The sequence below is a fragment of the Musa acuminata genome, chromosome BXJ3-9, assembly GCF_036884655.1.
Source record: "Musa acuminata AAA Group cultivar baxijiao chromosome BXJ3-9, Cavendish_Baxijiao_AAA, whole genome shotgun sequence".
In the NCBI taxonomy this organism is placed as follows: domain Eukaryota; kingdom Viridiplantae; phylum Streptophyta; class Magnoliopsida; order Zingiberales; family Musaceae; genus Musa; species Musa acuminata.
Window position 1 is genome coordinate 43,182,501 of NC_088357.1, and position 13,225 is coordinate 43,195,725.

Below are 13,225 nucleotides of genomic sequence, written 5' to 3' on the forward strand. Positions count from 1 at the left end.
ACTATTATTTTCCTACTTGATAAAGCAGTGTGTTAACTACACATTATAGGAATAAAATTATTCTCACAAGTTGATCTAATGGAAAGATGTGATTGTCATAGTTGTCATGCTGCTGCTCCCCATTGCAGAAAGTTCTGAAAAGCTCAAACACCTTTGCAGTAACTATTCTTCTCACTATTTCCTTCATATTCTTTCAATCAAGAAAATTTAGGCCCCTTCATGCTCAATCACTTGTTGTCTGTCCAAGACTGAGAAAGAATTCTTGTCATAGCAAGAATGTTGTGCAGCCAAGCTTACTGCAATTTCCAGCTGCATGGGCTTCAATCATTGAACACAGATGGTGAACACCAAGCAGATGGCAGTCATGCTTGCACACTTTTGTCAATGTTGTCATGTCCACCAAACTCTCAGCCATGTGACTTGCAGGACACTTATTCCCTCTCAAGCTTAGATAACAACAATCCTTGTGCAAGAAGTCATAGACTCTTGGTGGATTCTTGTCCTGCTTCAGAAAAATCTACACATGAGGACAAGGCCACACACACACACACACACACACTGCTCCTGTGTGGACAGAGGCATGGCATGTGCTCTCATGCTGTGTGTCTGTCTCTGTGGACTACATTGAAGTCATCACTGTGCCTTACTCCTATCTCAAACAGTGGTCAGAGGAATCTATCTGGTCCCTTTTCACATGTCCAGCATAAAAAAAGACCTCAAGTTCTTCCATCACAAGTCTCATCTGACTGCTTTCACTGCAAGTCTTATCTTACGTGGATGAAGCAAGCACTCCATCCTGGGAAGAGTCTCCAGATGAGACTGGAAATGATTGGATAATTGAGAGGTTTGCTTGTCTGACAAATGGAACACTAAGAACTCCTTGTCAAGGAAGGGTGGCAATTATATGAGTCTGCTTTCTCTTGCTTGTCTGTTGGTAGACAGGCAAGTTTGTGTGATCCTGTCTCATGAACTGAGATATAATGAACCCACTGAAGAATCAGATTGGGTTTGAGTCATTCTAGGGAGTTCTAAGGTAGATCTTGATCCATTACTAGCCTTATTATATTACTTCTAATGTTCCTTCTAGGCTTTATTGTTTTCATCCTTTTTTTTTATTATTTCTCTTCAACTATTTACTAATCTTTGCTCTATAATTTATTTTCTATTAAGAAAATATAGGTTTTATTGTTGAGAAAATATTATATTTTTTTAAAATTTTTATATATCTTCTTTTGCTAAAGGAATTGAAGGTGAAGAAACAATAGAACCATAGTTCAACCAAATTCTCTCTCCCATTAACATCCATCAATGTATATATGCAAGCTTTTAAATTATTAAGAAAAGAATTGCAATAGATTTTGTTTTGATTTTTAGAAAAAAGTTGAATATTTATATATAGGAGAATTATTCATATAATAATCCATCTAATTTTAAGTTTAGCGCGCACGCACGCGCGCGCGCACACACACACATATATATATAATTTTATTTTTAAACTAATTAATATTAGTTATGGTTAGAATGTGATATTTCAGTATTTTGAAAGGGCATAAATATTATATTAAGTTTTATTAAGGGTGAATACATTATTTTTAAACCTATAAAAATAATAAAAATATAATTTTACTATTTACAACCCCTACATTATTAATCATACTCTTATTCGTATAATCTCTTATTTTATTTATGAGAACTCCAGCTATGCTAATTTTGCTCCATTGTCGTCCAACGATATTATAGTTCATATAATGATAATATTTGTCACATCATTTTGATGAAAAGAAAGATATGGGAAGAAAAAAAAATAAAAAAATATTTATATAAATAGGGGAATATTTTTAAAATATTAAAAATTCTTAAAACGAAACTGTCATAGTAAAAGGAATTTCCAATATAAATATCTTATTTTTAAGATGGATATGCAAAGACGATTTTTGATAGGAATATTAGATCCTCGAGTGATGCCACGTGTCACAATCGGACGCATCCATTTCGCGGATAAATAACACCGCCCATGTGTTGGCCGTCGTCGCCTCCCCAAAGCTTCATCCGCCGCCGGCGCTGCCGGTGAAGGCTACATATTTGGCAGTCGCCGCCGCCTCTGGTTCGCTTGGTGCAGGTCGGGAACGCCGCGATCCGCCGGCGGACGAGCCGCTTCCCGCCTTGCACCAACTGAATCGGAGGCGGAAGCGACGATCCCCGTGTTTTTGCGGATCCCGCTTGCTGGATCTCGACGCTTGGTGTTCGTTTCGAACCTTGTCTTTCGTGTTGGGAGGTTTTTCTCCCTCCGTTCTGCTGATTGATGCCTTGTTTTAGGTCACGACGTTTTTCTGCGCTCTATCCGAGCAGTTTCCCCCTATTACAGCGGAAAGCTTTGACCTTTAGAATAGATTCTTTCGATTTAATTGAGCTCGGTTGCCTTTGGGGTTTGTTCTTTCGATTAAATTTGATTGAAGTCTCCTTGAGGTTCTTTTGTGTCTGGCGTTGCATTTCTCCGCAATCGATTCATCAATTGGAATCTCTGCCATGATTTATTGGCTGATGAGTTTTGAACATCGGTTACATTGTCATTTCCTCTTTTTTTTCTCTCTTGATTTTTGAGTAACAATTAGGTAGATCTGTGTTTCGTATTTCCATACTGATTTGGTGTGTCTGGTAACTCTGGTTGTGATGGAAATTGCAAGATTGCTTCTTTCTTGATCCATTGAACAGACAGATGTGGTGTTCAAGATAAGTGAAGAAATTGGCAGGTGTATTAGTTGATTTCTGGTTTGGTTCTGCCCTTACTATTTCTCTTTGTTTTTAGAAAGCTAGGAGCTGGTTTTGCTGCCAAATATCTTTCTCCAACGTATCATTCTTCCCAGTAATAAGGCCCAGATTGACAAGGAATTCTAGTATCATTGAAGAATATGTACTTTTGTTACAAGAAATTCTTGCAAATTTCCTCTTTAAGTTGTTATTTTGAATGTCAAGTCTGTGGATCACTCTCTAGTTCCTTTCTGTTGTGTTACCTTTCCAATTGTTGTAGATTGACATTACTTATTTTTGGAATTCCTCTTTGACTTCATGAGATTGTGATTTGATTTGTAAATTTATGGTCACATGTCTAGTTTTTAATTTATGTAGAGTGGAGCATCTCATGCAACTTTCTTGTTCATGTAAAGTTTGGTTACCTTGATGTTAACTAGAAATTTCTTCTTATGGTCATTTATTAATTAGAACTTCATGGTCCAATGAAAATAACCAATCTCCATATATTTTTTATGGCCATCTTACATGTGTTTAATGGTTTACTATATCATGACTGCCTGTGTAACTAATTGCCATTGAAGATGACAGAACCCAAGGCCTTCATGCAAAGTGAACAATCTAGTTTGAGTTTTATATTTCTACATAAAATCTAGTCATGTTTTTCTCTATCAAGGGACTTGAGAGAAGTAGGGGATGCTATGGATCAACATGGCTCGTGGCTAAGACGAAGGATTTAAATAGAAGGCTTGTACCAATGTTGACACTTAATAGGAGTATTAGATAGAGGGCTCCTTTTACCTTTCCTCAGGTAACTAGGTAGTTGGTGAAATCTTGTTTATATACATGCATGTAATGGAGCTAATCTGGAATTTAGTGTATCAGAACCTTGTTAGATATGGCTTCTTTCCTTGTTTTGCTCAAGTGACATGTTGTGTATGATAGTTTCATGGTTCTAGTTGTCACAAAAACACCTTCCTTGGAAGAAAAGAAGATTTTTTTTTTTTATTACTAGGGCTCTTTCATAATTTAATTTTTTGTGGGATGATTTAATAAACTACAGGACCAAGAATGGAAATTGGATCAGTTCACATTCTCATTTACCATCCTCTGATAATAAATCAAGGCTACGAGTGGCTATTCGAGGTCACACATTCTGTATGTTCCTTCTCTTGCTTTTCGCCACCCTAAAGGATGTTATTTTCAAATAATTTATCAGATGCATTACACTGTGTGAGTGGTTTTTATCAAAAATGTCTTCCTAAATGCAAATTGCCTTCCTAGCTCAAAATTCTTTGGGTAACTCAATTTCTCCTTTCAAGTTCAGTGATCTTATCTAGATGAGAACTAAGTGAAGATACTACAAATGGTAGTTCACTGGAATTGTGCTTAGTCTAGATTTGTGTTGGTTTTTCATCTATTACTCTTAAAACATTGTTGTAGAATTGTGCTCTTGACATGGTTATTGGAACTTGTCATGGAGTTGATTTTTTATAGTCAGATGGATTGGTTCATCAAGATAAATGCAGTAGTTTGTCTAAGCCAGCTTTGATTGATGTCATTTTGCAGTTGGGAAGAGTGGAAAATGTCAACATGTTTGATGACCTTGGTAACTTTACATAATGCTACCAGAAATGGGCATATTTCTATAGAAGATGCACATCACTCATGGATGGCTTTGGTTTTTTTATTTTTTTCAGGTATTACTTGAGTGCATCAGGCTTCATCTAAAGATAATAGATCGCCATGAAGGACGAATAAATCTGACGGTTCGAATCCGCGAGCTGTGAGAAGAGGATGGATGTGGCTTTGGTATAAATATTAATCCTCATGTAAAACTTTGGTTGGAATATTCTTTACAATCTCATGTGACAAACTAATTTGGTCTGGGACTTTGGTGTGATATTAATAATCTTCATATATAATTTTGGTTAGAATGATCTTTACAATCTCATGTGACAAAGTATCTCTTAATCCCACTTGCATCTTGTGCCATGCAGTAGTTCAAGACTCTGGATCTATGCTGCTCAGTTATCCACTGCATCTCATGTATGTGATGATGATGATGATGATGATGTGTGTAATATTTGAATAAATGCAAGCATAATCGCCAGTCGAGTTGCTTCACTAATTAAACTATTTATTATCATTTTTTATGTTTGTCGTCTACTTTTTATAGCCAATGTTTGTCACCGTCTTATATTTATAGAAATATTTTTATAATATTATCTTATATATATATATATTTCTGAGAGTGATCACACTCAGCCGGTGCTTACGAAGTCCAATAAAGTTTCAGAAGCAAGGAGAATAAGTATCTTGACTTTTGGCTAGCAGAAGACACCAGCTGTGAGTTGTATGTAGCATGGCTGATCATCATACAGCAAAACCAAACTGCTGAAATAAGAATTTAATAGTTGAAAGCCAATGCTAGCTAGCAATAATCTGTGTCCGTAAAAAAAATGATCTGAGCTCCGGTGCAGAGAATTGTTTTTATGTTGAGTTCAAAGTAAGCTTTGTTTTGACAATAAGAGCCATCATTCATTCCCATTCTTCTCTGATCTTTCTTTGTGATGCATTCTTATCCAAAATATCATGTCACACAGAGTTTGAAACATTTTTTTTCATTGAAGAAAGAATAATCTTCCATATGTTGAGTTCAAAGTAAGCTTTGTTTTGACAATAAGAGCCATCATTCATTCTCATTCTTCTCTTATCCTTCTTTGTGATGCATTCTTATCCAAAATATCATGTCAAACATAGTTTGAAACATTTTTTTTCATTCAAGAAAGAATAATCTTCCATATGATAGGTATTTTGAGCATATGCTTGCTTAGGATTGACAACAAAGTGGCTTAGAGGTCCAGTAGGTATTTTGAGATAAATTGTTGCAATACATACTTTTCCTGCTACTGTTACCACAAGCAACCATCTCACATTTGATTACTGTTGATGAATGATCCCCAGTTAACAATCTTATAATGTATGGATTGATAACAGCAACAGCAAGAACATCTCCTAATTTCCCAACTATTTTAGGTTGATTACATAGATCTTTTCCTATTATCGAACTCTGTGTAAGGTAAATATCTCTCATTAAATCAAGGATCCCTAAATATCTTTTTTATTATTTTTAATAAAAATGTTTTTAAGGTCTTCTTTAACCTCTCCTTACAGGATTAATCCTAAACGACTCAGCCAGTCTATAATGCATGGATTACTCAATCATATCAACATGCATCCACAAAACAGTTCCTCTACAATGGGTCCAGTTGTAATTAGGAATCTAAGAATAACATTAACCATTTCAGTGAGAGGATTCTTTCTGCTTAAAAATGCTGATTCATTCATTGCCCAATGTTCATAGTGAATGTCTTTCTCTGCACTCAACAGTACAATGAATCCTAAATTTGTACACCAATTGTTTTCAGAATCATAAAAGAGAAGGATGGATTTATCCCACTTTTTCTTGGGTTGACTAAAAGATCAACAACATATCTCAAAATTTAATTTGATCAAAATGTTTGAACTAAATTTGGTCTCACACTCGAAGAATATAGTACAGAACTAGATTGTCCTATGGCATTAGGACACTACATTGTGTAACTTGGAACTCCAAGTCTGATTAATTAAACTCATAATCTGATCTTTGGGAGAACAAGCATATCTTTCAGCAGCATCTATCCATAATTACGGACTTGATGATCCTGAATTCCAATCAGAAATTCCCTTTCCTATTCAGATATGAGATGCATTTTACATGAAAATATAGAGATATGAAACAGACCATTCAACATAGGTTACTATAGAAAGAAGAAACAGGCACTGTATATTTGCAACAACTATGGTCATCCTTATCATTATGCTATGCCTTCACTAAAAATTGTTGCTTATGTTTCTGATCTGTCTACAGAATCAAATAAATCAATCAAGAAGTAAAATGCATGGCAGGAAACATGAAATGTTAAATCCTTATGCTCCTAAAATTGAAAGATCATTGATTTGATTTGCATATATCTTTTCATCCATTTCACAGGAAAAAAAGGGAGGAAAAACATATATATTTAGCATGCATAACTCTCCGCTAAAAGAACACTTAAAGACTATGTAGCAACATCATCTTCATTTGCAGATAGAGAAAGGGGTACCGAGTCATCTCTTATATGCATTCCATCACTTGAGCTCTTCGTCGTCGCTCAGCAACTCGTCGATGGCAGCAGCGTTCATCCTCGCCGACGCCTGCTTCACCCACTTCACTATCTTCTCAGACTCCCGCATCGCCTTCTCCTGTTCCTTCAACGCCTTCTTTAGTTTCCTATGCTCCTTAAGAGACAGGACGCCCAGCTCTGACAGCACATCGTCCCCCTTCCCCTTCCTCCTTTGCGCCCTCTTCGGCGAGTAACCAAAGCAGCACCTTTGCCGCGGCGGCGAAGGCGACGATTCTCCCGAGGAATCGAACGAGAAGGAGGGCGAGGAACCGAACCCAGATTTTGGTTTGGCTTCCGCCTTATTCGCGGCCACTTCGTTGTCAAGGGGGAAGATCTCGGCTTTGCGGCCGTCTCGGCCAGCAATCGGCTCCTCAGGCTTCCGAGGGTCGGCGGGTGAGTTGGGCTGGTTCCGGGCGCGATTCAATTCGAGGGCATCGGGGAAGTTCTCCTTCTCCGGCGGGTAAGGGGGATGCGGGGTGGAGAGATTGGGAAGGGAAGCTGGGAGGGATTTGAGTTTGCGGTAGCGGGATTCGAGGTGGGAGGGGAGGAGGGTGGAGTCGGAAAGGTGGGCGGTGTTGAGGGCGGCGATCTGCTCGAGGGCGCATAGATCGGCCGCCTCGGCGATGACGGCGTTAACGGCGTCGTCATCGGTGTCGGAGAGGTGGGGAAGGGAGGAAGCCATGGAAGGAAGAGGAAGTGAAGGCAGGAACACAGAGAGAGAGAGAGTGAGCGCTTTAAGCGGCGGCTTTTGTTGTGTGACGAGTGTGAACGGGAAAGAGCGAATCGTCTTGATGTCATGTCTTTGGCATTTTGGAAGACATTTATTTATTATTATACTATATATAAAATAATTAATATTATTCGGCTGGCTTCGTGACCGTTGGGAGTGGATTGATGTCATTTGCTGTAGTAGGCTTGAAATATGGATGACCTACTTTAACTATTTTTTATATTTCTTTGATTTTCGAATTAATTTTTTAAAAAAATTATTTTTGAAAATTTGTTATATAGAATCTCTAATCTCATAAAAAAAACTATTTTACCCATTTCTTCGTCTGAAACCCCCAGACTCAAAATTATCTTCGTTAGACCCATTATCATCTTTGTCTTGTATCGTCGTCCTATCTCTTTTTTACTCTATCGAAAATGACAATTGGGTGGGAGTTCACGAGCGAGCCCCTAACCGTATGAGTTTTAACACAAGTGTTTCCTTGTGCGTTTGACGATGTCTTCACTCGCAACACCATACCAAGGTTTATGTTGGATAACTTAATACAAAAATATATAAAATATCTTTGTGCATATAGCATGAGATATAACTAACGTGTCTCCTTCATGCATGCATGATATATATTTTTTTAATAAAAAAATTTGAAGTGTTCAATGCATCCAACCCCTCCCCCTTATGCACCATGTGTTCACTCATGACAAAAAAAAAAAAAAAGAAAGAAAGTATCTAACGTGATCAACATATCCCATATGTGCATGATACGTTAGCTTAGGACATAAATATGTAAAGTATCCAATATAACCCAAAACATCTCCTTTCTGTAGGATGCATATGTAAAACATCAAAAGCATTTAAAGTATATGATAATTTAAGTATCTCGTTTGTGCATGATACATCCACTTAGGGTTAAAAAATATCTAAAGTATCTGATACAATCCGAGGTTTCTCGTTTATGCATAATGATCCACCCAAGATTAAAAGTATCTGCAGAGCCAATCGCATTCTAAAGCTTATCATTTGCATATGTAGCATCAATCCAGGATTAAAAAAAAAATATTTGATATCAAAAATGCAATATGTTCACCTAAGATTAAAAAAAAAAGCGTATAGGGTCGATTGCATCCCAAGGCCTCTCATTTGTGCATGTTCATCCAAGAAAAAAAAAAAAACTTAGGGTGAAAGTGCGATACACAAGATACAAACATCTTTTGTCCTCGAATTAAAATAGACAATCATAAAACATGGAGATATATCATTGCACACAAATCATGATGTAAGTGATTGAGCCCATTGGCTCGGGCTTGATCATATTAAGCTATGGTCCATGATCATTTTGTATGATTGCACATGTTATATGTGATTGATTATATACCTATTAAATATGTATATATATTTGTATACGATGTAGATATATATTAAATATACATGTGTGTGATACATAATATTAGAAGATCGAATCAAAACCCCTCTCTCTATAATATTAAGTCAGTAAACATGAGACGATTAGATTGACCCATATGGCCTTCTATCATTATAGAGAGAAATTGATTACTGATGTAAGTTGAGTTGGTGGAGTCCCTCGAGGCTCATTTATGTTGCGATTTGAGATCTTATATATGACATAGAGATGTCATCGGTAACCTAAAGATGTGATATACTTGGTGAGTCACTCGAGGCTATATCATCGAATCAAACTCATCTTATAACGGTGATGACTTAACCGAACATCGTGGTTGGTCGAGTCCCTAAAGGCCATAATGGTTCGGAGGCCGAACAAGATGAGAATCACAAAGAGTTATGATCAGCAAGAGTTGCCTACCTTTTTGGGTTTAACGAGATTGGTTGAATCCCTCGAGGTTATGTTAAGATACCGATTAGATCTCGATCCCCAATAGAGATCTGTTGGAGGTCTTCGATTCACATACCGAAGGGAGTTATGTATTTCGCGAGAAAATAATGGGAGTAGATTAAGATAGAAGACCATGTCTTGATTATTTATTTATTTTATAAAATCTATATATTATTTATTTCTATTGTATATTTATTTTTATAAAATATTATTTTTAAATCCCTTACATGGCATACTTGATGTCAATTGCTTCACTGGTCCAAATTACACAGATTGACTCTGGAACTTGAGAATCATTTTTATGGCAAAGAAAATCGTGTATGTCCTTGACATAGTAATGCTTATACCTGAGGAAGGGTCATGCGAGGATGAGATCGCTCGATACGTAAAGTACATAGATGGCTCCACTCTTGCTCAATGTTACATGTTGGGCTCCATGATTCGCAAGTTACAAAGGTAATATGAAAAGATAGATGTCAGATTTATTCTCATGCATCTCCGTAAATTGTTAGAGGAACAGAAAAGAACTCAATGATATGAGATATGCAAGAGTCTCTTCCACGCCAAGATGACTAAGGGAACACCGATTCAAAACCATATTCTTAAGATGATTGAGTAGATAGAGAAGCTCACGGGTCTAGGAATGATCCTCGAGGATAATCTATGTGTGGATCTTGTGCTTCAGTTTCTACCAGATTTATTTTCTCAGTTCATTATAAATTTTAATATAAACAAACATGATGTGACTCTTCTTGAGCACCTTAATATATTGAGAGAAGTAGAGAATACCATCAAGAAAAAGAAGTTAGTTCTCTATACTGATAAGACTAGAAAGAAAAGGAAGGCAAAGAAGTGACTTAAGAAGGGCAATGGCAAACCGAGTAAAGTAAATATTACTAAGAAGGACCCGACAAAGGACAAAGGCCGGTGTTTCCACTACGGCAAAGACGGGCATTGGAAGAGGAATTACAAAGAGTATCTTATAGAGAAGGTGAAAGAAAAGCTTTCAGAAGCTTCAAGTATATTCATAATTAATCTCCACTTGTTAGATTCTTATGATAATACATGAGTATTGGATATCATGAGTGTTTATTATATCTATAATTCATTGTAGGTTCTGGTAAAACTTAGGAGATTGGCGAGAGGCGAGATAGACCTCAAGATAGACAATTGAGCAAAAGTTGTTGTAATAGTTGTTGGCGATGTCACTCTACATCTGCTTGGTGGAGCTACTATTGCATTGTATGTATGTTACTTTATTCATTTTATTATTAAAAATATTATTTCTATTTCATAGTTAGTTGATATAAATTAGTTTTTGAGAATAATAGTTGTTCAATAATATTAGATGATTAGATCATTACTAGAGGAACATTACATAATAGTTTATTTATGCTAGACATTACTCCACATATCATAAATATAGATGTGTCCAAGACAAAACGAGATGAGATGAATAGTACATACCTGTTGCATTGTAGGCTAGCTCACATCTACGAGATTCATTCGACTATGAGTCATATGCAACTTCTAAACCTTTGCCTTCATGAAAAATTGATCAACTCCCCATTTAGTGGAATTGGAGAGAGAGCCACTAAGTTACTAGAACTCATACATAGCGATGTGTGTGGTCTCATGTCAACCTAGGTCATAGGTGGTTACTCCTACTTTATTATTTTTACTAAAGATTTCTCTAAGTATAGGTACATGTACTTAATAAATTACAAGTCCGAAGCCTTCGAGAAATTCAGATAGTATAAAAATGAAATACAGAATAAAATTAAAAAGAGTATCAAGATGCTTCAATTAGATCGATGAGGTGAATACCTGAGTACAGAGTTCATCTAGTTCTTCAAGGATTATTAAATTCTATCTCAACAGACACCTCCTTATATATCTTAGCTTAATAGTATATCAAAAAGGAAGAATCACACATTGTTAGACATGGTATAGTCTATGATGAGTTTCATCGTCCTTCCCATCTCATTATGGGGATACACCCTAAAGTCTGCAGCTTACCTTCTGAACAGAGTTTCAACTAAGTCAATGGTGTCTACACCATATAAGATATGGAAAGGGAAGAAGCTCAATCTTAAGGTTGTTAAGATTTAGGGTTGTCTTGCCCCCATGTTAAGAGATACAATTCCGACAAGTTGGCATCCAGGATGAAACGATGTAAGTTTGTGGGATATTCCAACGAAACTTATATGTATTATTTCTATCATCCCGAGGACCAAAAGATCTTTGTAGTCAAGAGGACGGTGTTCCTTTAGAAGGAACATATTCTTGGTAGAGACAATAAGAGCATGATAGAGTTGAGCGAATTTGGATAACCTAGCTCAAGCATAATTCCACAGCCTGAGTTTGTTTAGGTATCTAGCACATAAGTTCTTACTTTACGTGGGTTCGACAAAGCACTCAATCCTCCTGAGAGATATGCGAGACATATCAGAAGAGAGGATGTTGAGGATATTAATCCTTAAACCTACAAGGAGGCTATTACGAGTATAAACTTTGGGAAGTGGCAAAAAGCCATAAATTTTGAGATAGATTCCATGTACTCCAATAAATTTTAGAACCTTGTTGATGCACTTGAGGGTATTGTACTCATTGGTCGCAAGTGGATTTTTAAGAAGATGATTTGAGTAGATGAAAAGGTAAAAACTTATAAAGCAAGGCTAGTAGTTAAGGGGTATAATTAAAGGCAATGTGTTGACTATGATAAAAAATTTTCACCTGCAGTTATGCTAAAATTCATCTGAATTCTATTGGCTATTGTAGCACACTATGATTATGAGATCTAGCAGATAGACGTAAAAATCACATTCCTCAATGGTAACATTGATAAGGAGATGTATATGATACAGTTTTAGAGATTCATATCCTAAGAAAGTCCAAATAAGGTGTGTATGTAGCTTAAGTCTATCTATGGATTAAAGCAAGCTTCTCGAACTTAGAACATAAAATTTGATGAGACGATCAAATTTTATGACTTCGTTAAGAACGAAGATAAGCCTTATGTGTATAGGAAGGTAAGTGTGAGTGCTATCACCTTCTTTGTGCTATATGTGATATCCTAATCATTAGAAATAATATAGGAATACTCTCCATAGTAAAGACTTGGCTATCTAGATAATTCTCCATTGAGGACTTAGGGGAAGCATCCTATATCTTGGGGATTCAGATCTGTTGAGATAGATCCAAGAGGATGCTTGGCTTGTCCCAGCCTAGGTACATAGAAACCATTGCTAAAAAGGTTTGGCATGAAACATTCCAAGAGATGTCTCATACCGATAAGATATATGATATCACTTTCTAGGAGTATATCCTTAAAGACTCCTAAAGAAAGTGCCGACATAGATAGGATACCCTATGCCTCACGATAGGATCTATCATGTATGTTATGCTATGTACCATGCCTGATATAGTGTAGGCTTTAAGTGTTACGAGCAGATATCAGGCGGATCTAGGTTTGGAACACTAGAAGGCAGTAAAGTGTATCCTTAAGTACTTGAGAAGGACTAAGAGTCTTTTACTAGTGTATGGAGGAAATAGCCTTAGGGTTGAAAGCTACATTGACTCGAGTTTTCAATTTGATATCGATGATAGCAAGTTTAATTTAAGCTATGTGTTCACCCGGAATTGAGGAGCAGCATATTGAAAGAGTTCCAAGCAAGATACTATTACTAA

General features: G+C 36.6%; 1 protein-coding gene and 1 long non-coding RNA gene across 2 annotated transcripts; one reads left to right on the top strand and one right to left on the bottom strand.

The window, feature by feature from the left end:
* The first annotated feature begins 1,954 nt into the window (after nucleotides 1–1,954).
* Nucleotides 1,955–4,702, top strand: LOC135648688 (uncharacterized). The gene is made up of 2 exons (XR_010501039.1): nucleotides 1,955–4,357; nucleotides 4,449–4,702. It is a non-coding gene; the product is annotated as an uncharacterized LOC135648688 (long non-coding RNA).
* Nucleotides 4,703–6,729: 2,027 nt separating this feature from the next.
* LOC103998744 (uncharacterized) lies at nucleotides 6,730–7,722 on the bottom strand. Its single transcript, XM_009420310.3, has one exon. The coding sequence runs from the start codon at nucleotides 7,636–7,638 to the stop codon at nucleotides 6,922–6,924; it is 717 nt and encodes a 238-aa protein (XP_009418585.2). The 5' UTR covers nucleotides 7,639–7,722; the 3' UTR covers nucleotides 6,730–6,921.
* Nucleotides 7,723–13,225: the final 5,503 nt, after the last annotated feature.